The following is a 24,642-nucleotide window of genomic DNA, read 5'->3' on the forward strand; positions in this document are numbered from 1 at the left end:
TAAAGGCCCTCATCGACACACAATGACAGTAGCTTATCTCACTTCTCATATCCCTTCTTCCTTCTTTCAGGATTTAATTATAAAACCTTTAAAACGAAAACTTCATGTTTTGACTATGATATCTTTTAGAGGATGAAGTTCATCTTCTTAGGTAACTTGGTTATTTTATGCACTATATAAATATACGTATACAACTATATTAAGTGGGAAGTTTGAGAAAAATTAATTGAATGTTGTACCTCTAGGTTAAGCTATAGCATTTATCATCTTTATTAAAATTATTTAGGGCAAATTACCCTATTGACTAATATTGTTTATGGTCAATTTTACTAAATCCTAATCCTTACTTTTCAATTGAGTCGAGTATGTTCTTATGATTAATTTTATAAAATAAAAAATTTGCTAGTATTTTCAAAAATAAAGAATTGAGGGGTGTGAATATATAAAAAAAAACTAAGAAGTTTACTTGCATGTCATCACCAAATTTCTTTAATGGAGAAAGACTTTTATGTCGTTGAAGTATTAATGAATAAAACACAAACTGATTTAGGCAAAAATAAAAAAAAAAAGTACAAAAAAAATAAAGGAGTCGGCTCATATGACCGATCTATGTTAAATAATTTTGACAAAAGGGATACAGTATTCTCATGTTATCAAATTTTCTATACTACTATACGAAGATTCCCCTGTATGGTATCATCTTCCTAAAATATAAAATTAACCTCATGTACAATATTTTTTCATTTGTTAAAAAAATAAACACTTAAGAGTATAAATGTAAAAAAAAAAAAAACATTATAATTCAAGTTTAATAATTTCTAAAAAATATGGTAAATAGTTTTTCTTTTCCTTTAATCCCTTCATTTAGTTTTCAAAATACCCTTATGCAATTTAATTTTTTTATTATTTTCTTTATAATTTTTTTTAAAACATTTAAACATACTTATGCTATTAGTCAATAGGGTAATTTGCCCTAAATAATTTAGTAAAACGGGATATAAAGGTAAATTAACATAATTAACTTCAGAATTCTGTGTTGAAACATTTAACACGAAAATTTATCCAAACTTTTTTGATTAATTGCTCTCTCTCTCTCTCTCTCTCTCTCTCTCTCTCTCTGCCATGGTAGATCTCTACACGAGATGAACAATGAAGAGTGAACTTGAACGACCCAAATCTAATTATTTAATTATTGAAGCTATAAGAAGCTTAAAAGTTAATATTAAAATGTTACACTTATGGAAAACTGTTAAGCTTCTCTTTATTAAATTTAAAGGTGAACGGGCACGGCAATGACGTTAATTTTATTCAAAAGGTTACAAAACCTACCACCTCCCAACATCACTCACCTGGGCAACTCTCTCTTTAGTCTTCTCCTAATCCGAACTACCCTGTCTGCGGCCCTCGTTTGTTGCTCTCTTGATTTATTTTTTTCTTGCTTTGTTATTTTTGTTTTATTTTCTTTCCCCCGGGATTCGTGAGCCTTCACTAGTGATTTCGAGCCCGTCTCCGGTAATTGTAACTTTATGTTTAATCATGTACTGTTTAGTGGCAAAAGATTTGCTTTTTCTCTTACGTTTTTTTTTTTTTTGGTTTAACATTTCACACAAAGATCATGAATTTCTTTTTACTGCTGCTGTTTTTTTTCGCGTTTTGGCATCTGGGTTGTGATTAAAAAGTACGTTTTTGGAAAAAAAGAAACATCAAAAGCCGACCCGGGATACACCATATGTACCTTCTAAATTCTTACTTTTCTGTGATTCTTGCAATGCGAAAGCTTCTTTATGCACTTACTTGTTTGCAGAATTCTAATGGATTCAAACGAAAAAGGCGTGCGAGGAGGCGAAATAGGCCTGTCGGAGAAGAAGCTTACAAATGGCAGCGAAGTGGTAGTAGCAATAACCAGCGAAAGAGAAGAGAATGGAGTATCATCGTTAAAAGATCAAGAGACTTCGTTTCCGAAGCAGGGCAATGTATATTTGCAGAACAGAGTATCAGCGTCGCCGCCGGTGAGCTGTTCTTCGCCGGAGATTGCCCGGTTCAGCCCCAGCCCCAATAAGCCTCCCGTAGTCCCCAGAGCAGAGTCACTAACCCGACGGAGATCGCTGGTGAGGTTGGCATTCTCAAAACCCAAGTCGAGATTTGGGGAGCAGCCTATAGACCCGAGTTTGTTTGAGGAAAATGAACAAACACTGCTTGAACAAGATGGTAACACGTACACTGCTAGTTCACCTTTTAGGAACTTGTCCAACAAGTCGTCCCCCAACAATAACAAAGGGTCAGAGGTTAGTAGAACGATTTCGATCACTCCGAAGACACCGTTGATGGCGTCTCCGGGGCGGAAAGGGGAGGAAGAAGCTGAGGAGATTTACAGAAGGGTTAATAAGAAATTGAGTGAGAAGCATAGGAGGGTGAAGGCTAAGGTTTTGATTGAGTGGGTTGCGTTTGTGTCCATTATGGGGTGCCTTGTGGCTAGTTTATGTGTTCCCAGATTGGAACAGGTCATGATATGGGGTTTGGAGATTTGGAAATGGTGTGTGTTGGTGATGGTGATCTTTTGTGGGATGTTGTTTACAAGTTGGTTTATTCATATTGTTGTGTTTATCATTGAAAGGAACTTTTTGCTTAGGAAGAAGGTTCTGTATTTTGTTCATGGCTTGAAAAAGAGTGTTCAGGTCTTCATTTGGCTCGGTTTAGTCCTTCTAAGTTGGGTTTTGTTGTTCGACAATGGGGTTGAGCGATCCAAAACGGCTGAAAAAATTCTGAATTTTGTTAGTTGGACGCTGGTTTCGCTCCTTATTGGGGCGTTCCTTTGGCTGTTGAAGACTTTATTGCTGAAAATCTTAGCATCTAATTTTCATGTCAACACGTTCTTTGATAGGGTTCAAGACTCTATCTTCCATCAGTACGTCCTTAAGATCCTTTCAGGGCCTCCTGTTGTTGAGTTGGCTCAGAGGGTTGGGAGAGCACAGAGCAGTGGTCAGTTGAGCTTTGTGAGTACAAAGAGTAAAGATGTTGGGAAGGAAAAAGAGGTTATTGATATGGCGAAGCTTCATGATATGAAGCGAGATAAGGTTTCGGCTTGGACCATGAAGTTGTTGATTGATGTGGCGAGCTCGGGGCTCTCCACAATCTCTAATACCCTTGATGAAAGTGTTAATGATGGAGCAGAACAGGCGGATAAGGAGATCACTAATGAGATGGAAGCCATGGCCGCTGCTTATCACATTTTCAGGAATGTTGCCCAGCCTGGTTTCAAGTGAGAAAATTGACATTTTCACCCTTTTCAGTAGTATTTTTTTTCCATTTTCTTTCCAGTTGTTGCTTTAGCTTCTTATCATCTTATCTTTATGAGTAGGTACATTGATGAGGATGACCTGTTGAGATTCATGACGAGGGAAGAGGTGGAGCGTGTATTTTCCTTGTTGGGAGAGGATCGGCTCATATGACCGATCTAATGTTTAAATTAATTTGACAAAAGGGAACAGTAATTCTCATGTTATCAATTTTCTATACTAACTATACGAGTTCCCTGTATGGTATCATCTTCCTAAAATAATAAAATTAACCCCGGTCATGTACAATATTTTTTCATTTGTTAAAAAAATAACACTTAGATATAAATGTCAAAAAAAAAAAAACAACATTATATTCAAGTTTTTAAATAATTTCGTAAAAAATATGGTCCATAGTTTTTTTTTTCTTTTTTCCTTTAATCCCTTCATTTAGGTTTTTCAAAATACCCTTCTGCAATTTTTAATTTTTTTTTTTTATTTTCTTTTTAATTTTTTTAAAACATTTAAACATACGTTAGGCTATAATTCAATAGGTGTAATTTGCCTCTAAATATTTAGTAAACGGGATATAAAGGTCAATTAACCCATAATAAACTTAACCTTCAAGAATTCTGTGTTGAAACATTAACACAAAATTTTTAATCCAAATTTTTTGATTAATTGCTCTCTTCTCTCTCTCTCTCCTCTCCATCTCCTCTCTCCTCGCCTCTCATCTCTCTCCTCTCCTCCTCTCTCCCCTCGTCATCTGCCCATGGTAGATCTCTACACGAGAGGAACAATGAAAGATGAAAACTTGACGACCCCAAATCTAATATTTAATTATTGAAGCTATAATAAGCTTAAAAGTTAAATTAAACAAGGTTACACTATGGAAAACTGTTAAGCTTCTCTTATGAAATTTAAAGGTGACAGAGCACGGCAATGACGTATTTTTATTCAAAAGGTTTAAAAACCTAAACCTACCCCCCATCCCAACATCACTACTCACCTGGGCAACTCTCTCTTTAGTCTTCCTCATAATCCGAACTAACCTACCCTGTCTGTACGTGCGGGCCCGTTTGTTGCGCTCTTTGATTTGATATTTTTTCTTTGCTTTGTTATTTTTGTTTTATTTTCCTTTCCCCCGCGGAATTCGTGACTTCAACTAGTGATTTCGACCCGTCCTCCGGAATTGTAACTTTAAGTTAATCCTGTACTGTTTCGTGCAAAAGATTTTGCTTTTTTCTGTTTCTCTTACGGTTTTTTTTTTTTTGGTTACATTTCCACAACAAAGAGCATGATTTCTTTTTACTTTTAATACTGCGCTGTTTTTTTCGCGTATTTGGGCATCTGGTTGTGAATTAAAAAAAGTCGTACGTTTTTGGAAAAAAAGAACATCAGCCGACCCGGGTACACCATAATGTACCTTCTAAATTTCCTTACTTTCTGTGATTCCTTCTTGCAATGCGAAAGCCTTCTTTAGTTTATGCCTTCCTTGTTGCAGAATTTCTAAGGGATTCAAACGAAAAGGGGCGTGCGAGTGAGGCGGAAATGGCCTGTCGGAGAAGACGCTTTACAAATGGCACGAGTGGTAGTACAGAACCATCGAAAGAGAAAGAAATGAAGTATCAATCGCGTTAAAAAAAGAAACAAGAGCTTCCGTCTTCCTTCCGAAGTCAGCAGAACAGTGCAACTGTATATTTGCAGACGAGTATCACAGCGCGCCGCCGGTGAGCTGGTCTTTCGCTCGCGGAGATTGCCCGTTTCGCCCCAAGCCCCCCCAATCAGCCCGCCTTCCCAGTATCCCCAGAGCCATAGTCACTACACCCGACGGGATCGCTGTGAGGTTGCAATTCTCAAAACCCAAGTCGAATTTTGGGATCACCTATTACCGAGTTTGTTTTGGAGGAAAATGAACAAAACACTGCCTTGAACAAGATGGTAACAGTACACTGCTAGTTCACCTTTTAGAACTCTTGTCCAACATATCGTCCCCCCCAACAATAACAAAGGGTTCAAGGTTATAGAACGATTTCGATCACTCGAAGACAAAAAAACCGTTGCTGGCGTCTTCCGGGGCGGAAAGGGAGGAATAACTAGGAGATTTACAGAGGGTATAGAAATTTAGTGAGAAGCATAGGAGGGGGTGAAGGCTAAGGTTTTGATTGCGTGGGTTAGCGTTTTGGTCCATATGGGGTTGCCTTGCTGGCTAGTTTATAAGTATGTGTTTCCCAAATTGGGAATCAAGGGTCATGATATGGGGTTTGGATGATTTTGGAATGGTGTGTTTTGGTGGATGGTGATCTCCTTTTGTGGGATGTTTTTTACACGTTTGGTTTATAATGTCATATTGTTGTTTTATCATTGAAAGACACTTTTTGCTTAGGAAAGAAGGGTCCTGTATTTGTTGTTCATGGCTTGAAAAAGAGTGTTCAGGTCTTCATTGGCTCGGTTTAGAAGTCCTTCTAAGTTTGGTTTTGGGTTTGTTCGCCAATGGGTTTGACGATCCAAAAACGCCTGAAAAAAAAATTCTGATTTTGTTAGTTGGACCGCTGGTTTCGCTCCTTATTGGGGCGTTCCTTTGGCGTTTGAAGAACTTTATGGCCCCTGAAAATCTTAGCATCTAAATTTTCATGTCAAACGTTCTTTGATAGGTCAAGAATCTAGTAATCTTCCATCAGTACGTCCTTAAGATCCTTTCAGAGGGCCTCCTTTGTTGAGTTGGCTCAGAGGGTTGGGAGAGCACAGAGCATGGTCAGTTGAGCTTTTGTGAGTACAAAGAGTAAAGATGTTGGGAAGGAAAAAGAGGTTATTGGATATGGCGAGCTTCATGATATGAAGCGAGAGATGTTCGGCTTGGACCATGTAAGTTGTTGATTGATGTGGCGGATGGCGATCTCGGGGCCTCCACAATCTCTAAGACCCTATGAAAGTGTTAATGATGAGCCGAAACGGCGGATAAGCGGAGATCACAAATGAGATTGGAAGGCCATTGTGGCCGCTTGCTTATCGACATTTTTCAGGAATGTTGCCCCAGCCTGGTTTCAAGTGAGAAAATTGGACATTTTTCATTCAACCACACAGTTCACCCCTTTCAAGGTAGTATTTTTTTTTTTTTTTTTTTTTTTCCATTTTGTCCTTTTCCAGTTGTTGCGTTAGCTTTCTTATTAATCACTTAATCTTTAAGTAAGGTACAATTGATGAGGATGACCTGTTGAGATTCATGACGAGGGAAGAGGTGGAGCGTGTATTTTCCTTGTTTGAAGGGTTAGAGACCAGACAAATTGACAGGAAAACTCTGACTGACTGGGTGGTATGACCTCTATTTCATTTATAAGTTTTTGATTTCTTTATTGGTGAATGAAAAAACTTTTTATAAGGAAGACTAGAATTTTATGACAATTTGTTTTGGTTTCTGGATCCCTTGCCCTTAGTCCTCACTTTCAAGAGTGAAATGCAACTGTGAAACTCTGGATTCTTTACTCCGAATTTGTATGAGATCTTATATAGTGCCTCGATTAAACAAATGATAAATAGCTCCCATTACAGGGAATGCAATAATTTTTTAAACGTCACAATAAACGTGGGCAGCAACAATTGGACCCAGGACACCCTGGCAACGTGGCCAGATACCAAGTTAGATTACTACTTTAGTTGTTAGGTTGTGGATCAAAAACGTATATCTAGCTACAACAACTCTGACCCACTTCAAAGCTGAGATTGCAGCATAAGGGGGACACCACATCTTTCTGTAACAATACAATAGTTGAATTATTTCTTTAAGTTGTTGAAATCTGGTTTAGGTTGGTATACCTAGAAACAAATCTGGTATTGAAATATGAATATAACTGGACAAATTCACCCCTAACATAAAATGATTAGCTCTATTGTTGACTGCCTGGAAAACAAAAGGGAACCACCTCCTCCTCCTTGTTTTTGTGAAGGAGAGGCTCATCCTCTGTCATTCATGACCTTGTTAATTTATGCAGGTAAATGTTTACAAAGGTCGCAAAGCACTAGCACATGCTTTAACTGACACCAAAACTGCTGTTAAGCAATTGAACAAACTTGTGACTGGGATCTTGATTGTTGTGGTTATCGTTGTGTGGCTTCTTTTGATGGAAATTGCAACGACGAAGTTGCTTGTCTTACTCTCTTCACAGCTTGTTGTAGCAGCATTTATGTTTGGAAACACCTGCAAGACTATATTTGAAGCCATCATTTTTGTATTTGTGATGCATCCATTTGATGTTGGTGATCGTTGTGTAATTGATGGCGTTCAGGTAAGATTTACAAGACACATTTGTTTTGGTTGTAATAGCCAATAGGTCTTGCTGATTAGCTGATTTGGCATGATTTGGTACATTGTAAATTGACAGATGATAGTTGAAGAGATGAACATCTTCACAACGGTCTTCTTGAGATATGATAATGAGAAGATATACTATCCAAATACCGTCCTAGCTACCAAACCCATCAGCAACTTTTATAGAAGCCCGGATATGGGTGATTCTGTGGAGTTCTCTATAGATTTCATGACACCAGTGGAAAGGATCGCAGCTCTAAAGGATAGAATAAAGAAGTAAGTTAACTATGCCTTTTATTTTTTCCTTATTTGTTTAGTGATACAGTTATAAACAGTAGATGAATATGCTTGATCAAACATTTTAATAGTTAGGCTGTGTTAGATCAAGTACTCATATAATCACAATGAATAGAGACAATTAATCCGAAAGAGACACAAGTTGGTCTATATGGAAAACCCTCCAAGGCAGAAGGAAAAACCACTGGACTGAAGTCTGGGAAATCTTCAACTATATTAATGATGAGGTTAAGTGCAAGTCTTTTTGGCCAAGCTACCAATTAAGAATATGTATTATCATCAAGAGTGTGCAAACTCTTGGATGACAACAATATTCATCATCCTAAGGTGGATTTTTGAAACAAGAAAAACCAAAAAAAGGTGTCACTAAGTATTTGCAGCAAGAAAATGATATTGCTGATGGACATCACTGAGAGCAATATACTTAAATTTTCATCAAAATATCAGGCTTCAATTGACCAAACAATCTTGGCCTCAAAGATATAGAAATGGTGAAGAAGTTCGAATACACACATACACCAACTAATAGTGAGATGTGAGAATAATATTGAAGTAACCCCAAACAAATAAAAAATTATAAAATAACCCCAAAATAATTTTATATCTAAATAAAACTTCAATAACTAAAATATTCAAAACAACCCAAAATTTTCTAAATTCATAAAGAAAAATCCCTAATTTCTAAATCTTTGACTAGTAAATGATTACCTAGAATTATCCATAGGCGGTACTCCCTTGTTTAGAGAAAAATCGATCTTAGAGTTTTGAAATGGCGTAGTAGCAACAACTCAACAATGTCGGACAGCTTCAACCAAGTAGTAAAATGATGAACTAGCATGAGCTGTACTGTATCCTCAATCACCATCATAAAGTAGCAAGTAGGTCCTCTGACTAAAGATCGTCACTCGAAAGCTTCAAACTATCCCGATTCCCATATGACAACACTGTTAGCGACAACGCAAAGTCTCAAACTTGAGAAGCACTAGCTAATTTAGTCAAGTCACTTGCATGTAATATGCAAGTATTATGCATCCAGTTTGTATGTAAGAGTGACAGGAAAAGTTTCACTAGATTTATTTACAGACCATTTGAAGGGAAAAGGTGCTTATATTCATGGATGGAGAAGAAATAATCTTAAGAGGTTTCTTAATCACAAACTCAATAACTAAAAATTCTTCAATAAATTCTAGTGCAACCAATTCTGACTCATTTCTTGACTTAGGAGTGGGCAGTTGTTGCTTAGAAATTGAGCTGTTGACAAGAAACTTAGTCCTTGTGGTTGACAACTCATCTTGAATTCAATACAAGTCTTGGCATTAAGTCTAGTGGCAATCAAGGTTTGTTTCTAGCCTAAAGGTAACATCAACCATGTCCAGGGTCAAGGTCATAAATTTCAATTTCTTGACTAAAATTTTGAGGCTTCAAAAGTACAAAAATTTCAATGAAAATTTTAATGCCGATGGAAATTTCCCGTTTCAATTTCTTATAAAACATGGAAATTATGAGTAAAGAACGATTTTTTTTTTATGAAACTTTAGTAACTATTAAGAGACATAATAATGCAAGATTTAAAACTAAAATTTTAAAATAAAATACATCAAGGATAGGTATGTCGTGTATATGCTGCAATAACTGCAATATAATAGCCATACTAAATAAATTCAATTAATATAAATAGAATCCATAAAATAGATAAATATTATTTGTTCTACAAATAAGGATAATTTAGATACCAATTGTCTAATACAATGTTATGACTAATATCTAAGTTTAATTTTTGTATAAATTCAATAGTTTGAAAGCTATTCCTATCCTTCTTGTAATAATCTTTTATTTCAAATTTTCACTTTCTAAAAGGAAGACTCGTGACATATATCTACTAAAGGATTTTGAAATTGTACAATAACAATATGCAAATCATTAACATCATCGTGATACTCAATAATGCATGCACTCCATTTTTTCCAGCCATTATATAGCAAAGGTTTGGGTTTTAAAATTGTTTTTAAAAACAATTTAAGTTCTTTTTTTTTTTTTTTTTAAATTATTAGTCATAGGTTCCTTCTAAGATCTTCACCTAATCAGGATTTCTCATTTTTGACTCTCAGTCTTACTTTTGTGAAATAAAGGTTTATGTACTAGGCTTTTGTACAAGATTTGGTTTACATTCATCCATTGTGCATTACAAGCACAACGTCAAAAAGAGAAGAAAAGAAAAAAAAAAAAAAAGGTCTTCATCCTTGGACTATTGGCATTGGGTCTCCTTCATATGCATTCACCTGCGTGCACAAAATATTGCAAAGTCAGTTTCAAATGTCAAATAATTTCATGCTCAATTTTGGCTATGTGGTGATTTGAGCCCATTGGGGGCCCAATGCTTTTATTGCAGCCCTATTTGGGCCTTTGTTGATTTAAGGCCCACTGTGGGCGTTATTTTGAAATAGCAGCCCATTAAGGGACTTTGATTGTGGGTGCTTAGGGCCCACCGTGGGCCTTTCTTTTAAATTAGAGCAGGGCAGTCAAAATTCCCAGTTGGGCTTTCAATTTAATTAAGGCAGTTAATTCCCATATGGCTGCTCATGGGGAAATGCTGTGGCATGCCACTCCGCTCCCTTCCCCAAGCACCTTAATACCCATGCAGCTGGTTCCAATGCCCTGCATTTCCCAAAGAGAAGTTGCCAATACAATTTGGCCTATAAATAAGGGGCTAAAGGAGTTCTGGGGATTTTGAGAAGATAATTCATCCAGAGAAAGTGAGGAAGGGATTTTTGCAGAAATCATTCAAAGAGTAAGAAGAAGAGCAAATGGAGAGTATGCACAAAGAGTGAAGAAGAAAGTAGTGCAGAGTCCAAAGAGAGAATCAGAAGGAAAGAAGGCTTGGTTGGTAGCGAATAGAGGCAGTAAAGAAGAAGAAAGGAGTATAGGTAAGTACTCTTACTCTCTCATTTTGATTTATGCCTAATTGAGTTCTGGTTACTTTTGATGATTGACTGGGGTGAATGTTTTATAAGGTTTAAGTATTAGGGTTCATTGCATGATTGTGTAGATTTCATGATCAAATCAGTTTGCAGTATTTTAAGATGAAAATGGCTGTTTGAAAAAAAATTGAAATTGAGTTTAACATAGAATTCAATTTTGCAAATCACAAGTGTTTTTGAATAGTGCCCTAATCTATATTTGTTTAAACCTAGAACCTAAAACCAAAACCCTCAATTCCCCAAACAAAACTCAAAAATACAAGTATTACCCTGCCAAAACTCCAATCAGACCCGAGCTGATCGACCCCAAAATTCGGATCAACCTTACCTGAATACCTGGGTCAAACTACCCTTGACCCTAGTCGAAGGACCCGAATATCTGTGCCAAAGTACCTGAATACCTGGATCAACTTGACCCGGATCCGAGTCAACCTGAATACACTTACCCATTAACCCAAATCCTAAAGTCCCTAGGCCCAAACTTGAATTCCCTAAACCAAATTACCCTAAGCCCAAACCAAACCAGCCCAAAACCCCTAGCCCAACTAACTCAAAACCCCCAGCCCAGAGAACTAAACCCAAGACCCAAGCCCAATCAAACCTAAATTAAAACTAGAGCCTGACTAAAACCCTCAGGCCCATATGAAACGTAGGCCCACTTAAGCCTCAAGCCCATAAACCCAGAAGCCCAACGGAACCTAAATCCCAAGCCCAACCCACAGCTTATTTCAAGCCCACAAACCCAGAGCCCTATTTAACCCAAACCTAGGCCCTACTCGACCTAGCCCCTATTTGGGAGCACTTAAAAATAGTGCTTATAGCACTTATCACTTAAAATAAGTACTTTTACAAAAAAAAGTGGCGTTTGACTTGTACTACAACAAACGCTTAATGCAAAAAGTGCTTTTCCAGAGCCACTTTTTTAACAACAATTCGAGTAAATTTTGAGAAGCAATCTATGATAGCTTTTTGACCACTTATATGTGACACTATTCATAGGTGGGTCAATTTTGTAAATATAAGAAAATTTAGTGGTTGTTTTGTAATTTAAAAAATACATTAAAGGATAATCATATATTATTTTACTTTGTATTTTATAATATTAATTATTAATGAAACATAATTCAATTTTGGAATGAAGAACTATTTATTAATTTATATTAATATTAAAAATAAAAAATACTAATTTAAATAATATTATTATTTAGCATAAATTAATATTATAATCATATGTTATAAATACAAGTTAAGAACAAGAATATTGTTAATCATAAAATAATATTATGCAATTTTTATTTAATAAAATATTTAAATAATAATTAAAAATAATAGTTAACATAATTATTAATTAAATTGTTAATTAAAAAGTAATCATATATTATTTTATGATGCATTATAACCCATTAATTATTAATAAAATATAATTAAAGTCTAGAATGAATGAAAAGAGCCATCTATAAATTTAAATTAACATTAAATAAACTAAAAATTTTAATTTTGTCATTAACATTATTTTTAACATAAATTAATGTGATAATCATATGTTATAAATATACATTAATAACAAGATTATTGTTATTTAAATTATTAAATTAATATAATTATCATTTTTAAATTTTAATTATAAAAATATTAATATATTTAACATATATTTAAAAATACATATTAGTTATTATAATTTAATTTTGGATTAAAAAAACTATTTATTAATTTAAATTAACAATAAATAAATTAAAATTTTAAATTTAAGTAATAATATTATTTTTATCATAATTTAATATGATAGTAATATGTTATAAATATACATTAATAACACAATTGTTATTAATTAAAAATAATAATCTTATAAATATACATTAATAACTCTAACTGTGATGCGCTTAATGCCCTAATTTTTTCACACACAGCCGCTCCCAAGCCCGTGTTAAGGAGGAGGGTTGCGTTAGGTAGTTGACAACTAGCGTAAAATTTATCAGATCACTATGATATGAATCCTTACCGAATATTTGTTGGGGCATCCCCTACGAGCGATGCGTTGCACTTGAACCACCCAAGTGTAGCGAAAAGTGGGCGAGGGTGGGCTAGGTCGTTGCCCCGAAGCGACCTGCTTTGTCGGTGCCTGGGTACGGTGTCGAATATGCGGGGTTCTTGCATCATTCTGGTTGTGGGCAGGTAAAGACGTTAGTTCAAGAAATTAGGATTAGATTAGCAACTTGGAATATAGGGACACTTACGGGTAAAAGTATGGAAATTGTGGATACAATAATTAGAAGAAGAATTTATATAATTTGCCTTCAAGAAACTAAGTGGGTGGGGGAGAAAGTTAGAGAAATCGATAAATCAGGATTTAAACTCTGGTACACTGGAAAAGAAAAACATAAGAGTAGGCATTATTATAGACAAAAACTTAAAAGATAGAGTTGTGGATATAACTAGAGTAAGGGATAGAATTATAAAAATCAAGATGGTATTAGGACAAGAGATAATAAATATCATTAGTGCTTAACTGCTTATGCTCCTCAAGTTGGCTTAGCACAAAATCTTAAGAGACAATTTTGGGAAGATATGGATAGTATTATACAAGGCATACCAGGGACTGAGAAAATATTTATAGGAGGAGATCTGAATGGACACGTTAGAAGAGATAATAAAAATTATGAGAGGATACATAGAGGATATGGAGACAAAAATGAGTCTGGGGAGATGATCTTAGACTTTGCTATGGCATATGATTTTAGTATAATGAATACTTACTTTAAGAAGAGAAAAGAACACTTAATAACCTTTAAAAGTGGACAAAATAGAAGTCAAATAGATTTTTTTTTAACTAGGAGGGTAGATTGTTTATCATGCAAGGATTGTAAAGTTATTCCAAGTGAAAGCCTAACCACACAACATAGAGTAGTGTTAGATATATGTATTAAAAAATAGAAGAAAAATGATAAAATAAACCAGTGTAGGAGAACTAGATGGTGGAACCTAAAAGGAGAATATATAATAAAATTTAAAGATAAAATGATGAAATATGGGGATTGGACCTTAGAGGATGGGATAGATACAAATACTCTTTGGAATAGATTTGCTAGCTCTATTAAAAATCTAGCAAAAGAGATTTTAGGTGAATCAAGAGAAATATTCTCGAATAGCAAAGAAAGTTGGTGGTGGGATAAAAATGTACAAAAAATCATAAAGACAAAAAGAATTTGGTATAAAATGTGGCAAAAATGTAAAAACAGGGATAACTTTGAAAAATATAAGGAAACAAGAAAAGATGTAAAAAGGACCGTTAGTGAAGCTAAATATAGATCATTTAATAGTTTGTATGATAGATTAGGTTCAAAAGAAGGGGAAAAATATATATTTAATCAAGCTAGAGAAAGGAAGAGCAAGGACTTAGAAAATGTAAAATGTATAAAAAGTGAGGATGATATTGTCTTGGTTAAGGACGAAGATATTAAAGAAAGATGGCGAAGTTACTTTAGTAAGTTGTTTAACGAAAACCAAATAGAAGGCTTAAACTTAGAATTGTCAAATGAGGAAAAGACTAAAAATATAAGATTTATTCGCAAAATTAGAGTTAACGAAGTTAAGTTTGCACTAAAAAAGATGAAAAATGGGAAAGCTATGGGATCAGATAACATCCCAATTGAAGTTTTGAAAATGCTTGGGTGATAACGGAATCATATGGTTAACTAATTTACTTAATACAATTGTAAAACTAAGAAAATGCCAGATGAATGGAGGAAAAACACTTTAATACTTATATACAAAAATAAAGGAGATATTCAAAATTGTAATAACTATCATGGAATTAAACTTATGAGTCATACGATGGAACTATGGGAAAGAGTAGTTGAGCAAAGAGTAAGGTTAGAAACAAAGATCTCAGAAAATAAATTTCGTTTTATGCTTGGGAGATCTACTACAGAAGCTATTATTTTTTAAGAAAATTAATGGAAAAGTTTAGGGAAAAGAAGAGGGACTTGCATATGATATTTATTGACCTTGAGAAAGCATATGATAGGATACCTAGAGAAGTTCTATGGTAGGTTTTAGGAAAAAAGGGTGTATGTTGTAGGTATACCGATGTCATTAAGGATATGTACGATGGAGTAATGACTAGTGTAAGGACTATAGATGGAGAAACTAGAGAATTTCCAATTATCATAGGTGTACATCAAGGATCTGCTTTGAGTCCTTATCTTTTTACTTTAGTGATGGACCAATTGACTAAGAGTATCCAAAAGGAGGTTCCATGGTGTATGTTGTTTGCAGATGATATTGTATTAATTGACGAAACTAGGGACGGAGTAGAGGCTGAGTTAGAATTATGGAGAGAAGTTTTGGAATCTAGAGGCTTTAGGATAAGTAGAAATAATACAAAATATATGAAATGTAATTTTAGTAATGATAGGAGGAATATTGGAAACAAAGTTAAACTTGATGATGAAGAAATAAATAGCACTTGTAGATTTTGATACCTTGGATCTATTATGCAAGCTGAAGGAGACTTTGAAGATGATGTAATGCATAAGCAGGTTGAGTAAAATGGAGAAGTGCTTCAAGTGTGCTATGTGATCGTAGAATACCTTTAAAATTGAAAGGAAAGTTTTATAGGACAGTTATAAGACCAGCTATGCTATATGGATCGGAATGTTGGGCGACGAAGAAACATAATATCCAAAAAGTAAAAGTTGTCAAAATGAGAATGCTTAGATGAATGAGTGGTATTACATTGAAAGATAAATTAAGGAATGAACATATTCGTGGTAAGTTAGGTGTAGCTCCTACAGAAGATAAGATAAGGGAGGGACGACTCAGATGGTATGGACACTTACAACGTAGGTCTTATAGTGTACCTGTGAGGAAGAGTGACTTACTGTGAGGGGCAGTAGAAGGGGTAAGGGTAGACCTAAAATAACTTGGGAGGAGATAGTGAGTAGGGATTTAATATCCTTGAATCTATCAAAAGAAATGGTCCATGATCGCATAAATTGGCGGAAAAAGATTCACATTGCCGACTCCACTTAGTGGGACTAAGGCTTGGTTTTGTTGTTGTTGTTGTTGTATTTTTTAATAGTAAAATTTTAAATTTTAATTATAAATAATTATTAATGAAATTATTAGTTAAAAAATATTAATATTTTAAATTTAAAATATGTTTAAAAATAATCATATAGTACCCTATAATAAAAGTAAGTATTCAAATACTGCTTATTTTAAACACAATCAAACACCACTTATAACTTTCAGCACTTTTCTAGTTCAGCACTTATTAAATTCAATATATATATATATATATATATATATATATATATATATTTCTAAAAAGCACTTCTGCATAAGTGGTTCCAAACAATCCCCTAGCCCATCTATCCAATTTCCAGCCCAATTAAACCTAAACCTAAACCCTAACCTAATCAAACCCTAAACCTAACCTTAGTCAACTCGAACCATAATTCCCCCCTATTTGGCTTGCAATAAACCGAGAGAAAATGCTAGAAAATGAAAATAAAATGAAAAATGAAAGGAGAAATCAGAGAGAGAGATGAGAAGTGTAAGTGAGAGTAGGGGATCAAGGGGATACTTGTGTAGGGACTGATCCAAGATAGCGAATAGAAAGAGAAGTAGAGAGCGTGAAGCTCTCTGCTCCTGCTCCTTCCTTCGATCTGCAAAGGGAAACGGAGAGAAGAGTTTAGAGTGAGAAAAAGAGAAACTGAAAGAAAAGAAAGAGAGATACAGAGAGAGAGCTAGAGATTTTAGAGAGAGTCGGAGCGAGAAATATATTGAGAGAGAGATTGAAAGAAAAAGTATGCAAGATTGAGAAGAGATCAAAAGAGAGAGATAAGAACAGGGAAGAGAGAGAGAGGTGGGTTTTACCTAAAGGGCAGCCATAGAGGCTAAAGCAAGGGTTCTCTACTCACACTGGTGTGAGAGAGGCAAAGAGGGAGAAAGAGGAGAAGATTCGAGAGAGAGAGGGAGAAGAAAGAAAAGAAAGGAAAGAATAAAATAAAAAATATATATATTTAAATAAATAATTTAAATAATAAAATGATTAATTTTACCCATAGTGAGCCACGTGTCACCCACTTGGTGTGGCACGTGGCGCGTTCTAGACCGCCCGTCCTGGGTGACGTCATCTAGTGACGTGGCATGATCCTAGCCGTCCGATTTCTTTTTTCTATGGGTTGTTGGATTGTTGTCACATCAGCAATCTAGGTGAAAATTTTTGGGCTAGTGGTGAGGCGCCACGTGGTTGATGACTGGCAAGTGATGTTAGCATGATGTCACCCTGCCACATGTTGATACAAAAAATTTTCAAAAAAATTAAAAAAAAAATTAAAAATCACTACCGTTCATAGTGGGCCACATGTCACCTTTGGATGGGTGACACGTGGTAGACAAGAGACATTTTCCCGTCTCTCTCCTTTGACCCAGTTCAACTCGGGTTAACTAGGGTCCATTTTGCTGACCTGGTCAAACCACTTGAATTTATTTGACCTTGTTCACCCGCCTGAACCACCCTTTTTTAATTAAAAAAATAATTTTTAATTCACTAAAAATCCAAAAAAAAAATTGAGACAAATTTTAGAAAAATCACCAAAAAAATCATTAAAAATCAGGAAAAATCTTTGAGGTTTCTTGACTAAAATCCCAAAAAAAAAAAAATTTTAAAAAATCAAAAATCACAAAAATGAATAAAATTTGATAATATTCCTTAAAAATATTTAAAAACTTCAGAAAAATTCCATGACACTTTTTGCTTAATTTTGGTCATTTCTCAGCATGTTTTGTTGTATGACTTGCTCGTTGCATGATTTTTCCTGTCGCATGAATGTGTGTTTGCTCCTTTCTTTTATGTGTGCATGTGCGTGTATGCACTCTCCCTATAAGGAATACACAGTAAATTGGGGTTACCTAGTCCTCAATCATCTCCTGAGTGACGGAGATTTTAACAAACTCACTTCGAGTCTCCTCATTAGTGATTCTATTAGACTCTTTGAATTTTAGTGGATACCTTGCATGTGAGTTCTACATAAGTGTTTGCATGCATAATTCAGGACATGTATGAATATATGTTTTAATATGGCTTTACTTGTTTGTAAATCTCTTTATGTTTGCCTATGTTGGTGTTTGCTACTGAACAAATCAAATTCATAAAGAACGTTCCTTTGGTTTTGAGGGCTATGTCTTTGCATGCCTCCAAGAATTGGATGAGGGGGTTTTAATCTTGTGAAAAGCCTCCCAATAAATTAATGGTCAGTTAATCAAATAAAGTAGAAGAATTAGAGTTTGATTGGTTGTTTTTTAAAGTAATCTAAGGCTAATCAGATACCATCCATTGGACGGGCGTGAAAGGGTGTTAATGCCTTCCCTTTGTATAACTGTACTCCGGAATCCAACTTGGTAATGCAAACCATTGACCACTGGTTTCCTTGGACCTAGGTGTAGCTTAGAGACCAATGAACTAGTGACATATTAAATATGTGTTCTAAGCGTACCAAGGATATAGGATAAAAATAAGTTAGTGGCGACTATGTTGACTTAGAAAGAACCCATTTCTCAGTCCCATAATTTACATTAGATTCCACATAATATTGAGTTTGCCACTCAATTGAGGTGATTCAGAGATTCATCCTCACTTTTCCTTGGGACCCCTCCGAGGATGTTGTGACGATGAAATAATCTATGTGAAGATTTGTAACAATGGTGTGCTTATCTTCAACAAGTTGAGTCCTCTCGGAGATTTTGGAAATGATCATGGATGCCTTGTTTTATTACTTAAAACTTGATTTTTAGGTTGATGAAACTCTCCAGTGGACCAAAGCAGACAATACCTAAGGCTTGCCTAGGTGGATATTGAAGAAAATTATTAACCAGTCATATAATATTTGACAATTGTCTCAGTGTGTGAATATTTTTCTAAATTTAATGATTATGTTTTAAGTGTGATATGGATGAGAGCACCAAGACTGTTACCAGCTAGGAAACACCAACACTTCTGGAAGCTTGAAATGTCGGTGTCCAAAACATGTTAGATTCTAACACCTGCCCAGCACTCCCCAACATGTTTGGAAATTTATTAATTTATTTTTATTTTGGGACATGATTGGGACACTTCCCAAACACTTCTTGACAAGGAGTGGACACGTGCAGGTACTTCTTGCTTCGGAATGCTGTTGTGCCCTTTAATTGTTTTAACAAAACCCTAAAAGAAGTTTAAGTCAAGAGAGAGTCTGGAGTGGCTGGACTTTGTTGCCTTAGTGCCGCTGAGCCAGCCTTGTTTATCATCGGACTTTCCATCCTCCTCTCTCTGTTGGAAATAGATCGAAGATACTAAATAGATGGAAAGAAGTTGATAACGGATATAACAGTTTGAGTTATTCCACTTGATACAAATGAATAGAGTACATGGCAATTTATAGGCTTCACTTACAGCCTAGTACATGAATCTATAATGATTACTATTAACTTATTTAGTATAGCATATTTATGTAGTTACATGAATCCCCATAGATACATCTCTCCTAATTTAAAAGGCCTTTTATATAGTTGAACCAAACACAATGAATATTCATCAAGTTTTATTTATTTATTTAATTCCCAACACTCTCTCTCTAAAGCCATTATATATTTATATATATATATATATATATATATTTTCTTTTTTCCCTAATTTCTTGATGAGCTATGCCTGTACCCACCATCTGCCATATTTTTGCCAATATTCATTAGTCAATCCAGTAAGTCTGGATTTAGAAAATTGGATGCAATTGGAGTACAAAAATCAGTACCAATCAAATTATTTTTCTAAGTCGGCTAATCAATCTAAGAAATATTGAGGGTCTTCACACCATCAAAACCAAAGGGGTGCCTAGCTAGGTTCATTCACTTGTTTACAATTGCCACCTACTTGTTAGTAAAAGTGTCTCAATTCCAACCCCAACCCCCACCCCCCCCCCCCCCCCCCCCTCTTTGGAATGGTTGGATATGCAATGGTAGGGGAGAAAAAATAAACAAAATTAAGATTGCATGCAAAGGAGCGAGGGAATTATTTCTTTTTCCTTTTTGAGAGCAAGAATGGGGAATGCACGAAAGTATGGACCTAGTGCAAATTCACAAGCACATATCAAGGTCAATGTAACCTTACCAGGTTGCCCACAAGCATACTTTCAACTCTAGGCCAGCTTTTTCTATACTTCCAAAGGAATCTGCCCAATTTCTTGCAGTAAAAATCTATTTCTCGTGGAAATAAGCTGAACTATAGCAGCAAATCTGGAACTGCTGGTATCAGGAGCAGAAAACCTGGTTGTGATGCTAGCAGAATCTCTTTCTTGTTTGTGTTCTGAAAATTTGATTCTAAATCCTTAATATCTTGTGATTAGATGAAAATTCGCTACAGTTTTCCTCAAAATCTCATGGGAAAACTTAAATTTCTCACAATCAGACTTAGTTTATCTTCAGTATTCCTTGTTGCAGTCTAAAAAGAGGGCTAAGATTATTTATTGAGATTGGTTTCTTGGGGTATCAAGTAGACCAACCAAGCAAAGCCCCTTTCCCACCATTGTAGATCTCCTCTCTGGACAGAGGAATTTGGTTGGGCTTCTGGAACTTAAAACATGATTGGGAGGGGCTGCGATGGGGAAGAGGGACTCTCGGCAATGATCTAATTGCTACAATGATGAGGGTTTTGCAATATTGGAATGGATTTCAGGTGAGGTGAATGGCTTTGATGATGGGTTGTTGACAGATTTGATGGCGGTTCTGACAGCTAGGAGATCTTGTGAAGGTAGGGTGAGTTAGCCCCTGGTTCTTTGTCCTCTGATGCCATTGCTTTCCACTTCCCTATTTTGAGTTGATAAGTTGCCTTCTTTCAAAAAATAGAAAATCATGTTTTATGCGTATGCTGGTTTATATAAAAACAATTTATGCACCCTACATTTTCGTCAGTATGTTGTTATGTGTGTCAGTGTGGGTTTGTTCCTTTGCTGGTGGTTCCTACTGCATGCATTGACATGGTGGAGAGAGGAGACAAGAGATTTGGAATCTGAATTCAAAACTAATTTTGGAATTGAAAGGTTGAATGTAGTAGATGACGATTAATTTACTTTATTTGTTTGAAAAAGAGGTAACTGCTTTCTAGTTTGTGGAAAATGGTAAATTGGATCTTTTGTACAATCAAGGATGACCCTTTTCATAAATAAATAGTTCTCAAATCTCAACAGAAACGGGATTTGATTTTGTTAAAATAATCGAGTAACCATATTGAGTTTAAAGCCATTCAAGAGATGTGCATTGAAATTGTGCATCTAGTATGTGTTGGGATTTCCCAATGTAGATTCTCATCCTTTATCAGCTTGCTAATCAAATTGTATTGCGAAAGTAAGCATAGTATTGTTCAAAATCAGCATATTGTGATGTAGTTTATGCCTATGCATTTGTAGCTTCATTATGATTCATTGTTACTGCATGCTTCCAATGCGGAGTTTCCTCCATTCTAAAATGCCATATTATGGCAACATGATAGTCTTACTTTGGTTATCAGTTCTGTTCCTTTCCTGCTAAACCTAAAAATTCATGCATGCCATTACACCATGAAGAAAGTAGAAGAAACTAGGGAACATCTCAAACTAATGGGTGCAAGTCAAACACGAGTCATTTTTTTTATAAATTGAAAAACCTCAGCGTGATGGAAGATGAAGGATGTCTGCAACATTGTGGGAGTTGTATCCAGGATTATAAGATAACTTTTGTGCAAATGTATTCTGAATCATTTGGTACTGTATTTCTATAATATATTCTCACTTCTCAATCTTCTTTTTATTTGGCCAGGTATCTTGAGAAAAATCCCCAACACTGGCATCCTAGCCATAGTGTGGTGGTGAAGGACATTGAGAATGTGAATAAGATAAAGATGGCTGTATATTTTAATCACACAATGAATTTTCAAAACTTTGGAGAGAAAACGAGGCGAAGATCTGAGTTAGTCATAGAGTTGAAGAGACTTTTTGAAGAGCTAAATATCAAATATAATCTCCTGCCACAAGAAGTTCGACTAAGCTCTGTCGGGTCAGCTGCATCAAGCATGCTGCCCAGATAACTGGATCAATATACATCTGGTAATCGGGAAGTATGTTTCCTTTCTTCCTTGCTACTCTAATGAATCTAGCTTGCTGCACGGAGATTCACGTTGCTTATATTTTTTGTGAATGTTGAAGAGTTCTGTTATTGTTCTTTTAATCTTCTGTGCTCATTGGCTTGCCATATCAGGATCCATGAATTTGGTTAAAAAAATCTATTTATTTATTTTATTCTTATAGGTGGTTACTTGCTGAATATTAGAGACTTAACAGTATTGTATGTTTTTCCATCCACTTGTGGGGTTTGAGACAGAAATCTCACTTTGTGCCAGGGAGGGGCTGGGCAATCCAGTGGCCTCCTGCCCACCAGGATGAGGCAGTGGGATTTGCATTGTGGAATTGGCATCGTTTTGGAGACCATGTATGTGAACATTTATACGAATGTTATGGGCAAAAAAGTAGCCTAAAATGGAAAAGAATGACCTGAATATGACCTGAATAAGTTGAGTTTGTTTCTTGGATTCCTCTGAACAATGAGGTGGCGTTTGGTCCATAACTTCTTTCAAGATTTTCAGAAATTGATATCCATGGCATCCCATCCTATGCTTGTTTGAGCATGAGAATCTAATGTGATTGGAATGTTCGCATTCCTGGAAATGTAAGAATTCTCACAAACCATGGGCATCGTACCCCCACCCTCCCCTATGGGTGCTTCATGGGAATCCCCATGGAATCCTACCTTTTGGGCCAATTTACGGTCACTATTTTGTTAGGTTGGACAACAAGGCCCCTGTTATGTATTATTATCGCACTCTATTATTATATTTAAAATATTAAATTATTATATTATAATAATAGATATGACTATAAATATTTAGACTCTCAAATATACAGGTGATGTGTAAGAGAACTGTTAAAAAACAGTGATGGTTTAGATTTAATGAACTCCATATAGTTGACTCTAGAATCTGAGATGGAAAGAAGTTAGGTACCAAGGGTAACATCAAACTTAGTATCTCCGTCCTTTTTTCCCTTCTATTTGATCTCTCTCTCTGATTAGGTTGTGTTAGAGAACTGTTGAAAAACATGGAGGCAATGTGTGGGAGTATGGATTTGGGACCTTGGATTTATATTTGGGTGGATTTGGAGAATTTTCAATATAATTTTATATTATATCCCTTCCCTGGACCCTGCATATGCAGGATCTTCGTGCACCGGGCTGACTTTTTTTCTTTTTCTTTTTTTATTTATTCAAATCCAATACACGTCCAAATCCAAGGGCTCCCCAAACATAGGGTGATAGTTTAGATTTAATAAACTTCATACGAAGTCAACTTTGGAATCTAAGATGGAAAGAGGTTAGGTACCAAGAGTAACATGCCAACCTCAGTATCTCCTTCCTTTCTTGCTCTACTTGGTATCCATTATGGGCCTTAGATTTCATGAAAGCAACACTTGTAAGAAATGAGTTTATTTTGGCCCATATCATCATAAAAACAAAATGCTGATCATTTTTAGTTTATGGATTTTAAAGAGCAGGTGCTGCAAGAAAGCGATGACGATTTCTTTATCAAGGAGGTCAATGATTCTCTAAACCGTGCTGCCAAGCTGCCTATTTTGCCTGTAGCTCATAGGAAGGGAAATGAAGTAATTTTCTGCATGGCGGCCATGCTTATGTGATGTTTCCTACATTATAATATCATAGATATGTTTTTTTTTTTTTTTTACTGTCGTTTTCTAATTATAGTCAGTCTTCCCATTTTTTATTTCTTTTGGGGCTTATTTATTTATTTTAACTATGCTGATATGGTGTTACTTTCTTGATAATGTAGAATTTTCTCGCTGAGATGCACAATTTGTGATGCTCTGGGGGATGTGTATGGTTGTTGAAGGGGGCTATTTCTAGCCATCTTTGCAGCATTGTCATTTTATTGCCGTTTATAAAACTATCACTTATGTTTGATTTGCTGATGGAATGGAAATAGAAAAAAAATTTAAATGAGAAGTATAATGGAATTAATGATTAGTTTGATTCTATTTTCTGTAATTTTATTACAAACCTATGGATCAAACATGTTAATAGAATGAGGTATACTGGTTGAGAAAATGACCAGTCAGGTGCACTAAGTTGCGGAGTAGTAGGTAATGACATTTGTTTATATTGATCAACCTTCCATTAATCAGGCTTTGCAGGAGATTGCCAAGGCTTTTGCAACTTGAAATGGAACGAGCTGTATTAGAACTTAGTCAAGCTATTCTAGTTCCTTTAGGGTCTGTTTGGATCAGAGATTTTGGTGGACAAAGGAAAGGAAAAGAAAGAAAAATGAGAAGGAAACGCATTTTGCGTTGTGTTTTTTTCTCTATCAAATACTACTAAAAATAAAAGTTTGTTCTAATAAGATAACAAATTTTTTAAAAAAATTAAATATTTATGGTGCATAAAACTAAATTTTTGTTCATTCATTTGATAAATTTTTTATTTTTTATTTTTTATTTTTACTTTCCTTGATAACCAAACATGAAAAAGTAGATTCCTTTATATTTTCCTTTCTTTTCATTTCTCTCATATTTTTCAAGTTTCAAAAAGGAGTGTATTTTTATTATTTCTTATTATAATAGAGGGGCAGTAAAAACTATTAGCCATTTAAAAATAGGAAATTATAATGTTCTTTCTGAGTAGAAAAAATGGTGGGTTGTGATATTAC

At 35.2% G+C, this 24,642-nt stretch overlaps 1 protein-coding gene across 1 annotated transcript; it reads left to right on the forward strand.

The window, feature by feature from the left end:
- Positions 1 to 1,605: 1,605 nt before the first annotated feature.
- On the forward strand, positions 1,606 to 23,942 carry LOC131150833 (mechanosensitive ion channel protein 10-like). Its single transcript, XM_058101827.1, has 6 exons — positions 1,606 to 3,259; positions 3,359 to 3,404; positions 6,514 to 6,588; positions 7,265 to 7,558; positions 7,655 to 7,857; positions 21,690 to 23,942. Exons 1-6 carry the CDS (start codon positions 1,785 to 1,787, stop codon positions 21,955 to 21,957), a joined length of 2,361 nt encoding a protein of 786 aa, XP_057957810.1. The 5' UTR covers positions 1,606 to 1,784; the 3' UTR covers positions 21,958 to 23,942.
- The last annotated feature ends 700 nt before the right edge of the window (positions 23,943 to 24,642 follow it).

The sequence above is a fragment of the Malania oleifera genome, chromosome 3 (assembly GCF_029873635.1).
Source record: "Malania oleifera isolate guangnan ecotype guangnan chromosome 3, ASM2987363v1, whole genome shotgun sequence".
In the NCBI taxonomy this organism is placed as follows: Eukaryota; Viridiplantae; Streptophyta; class Magnoliopsida; order Santalales; family Ximeniaceae; genus Malania; species Malania oleifera.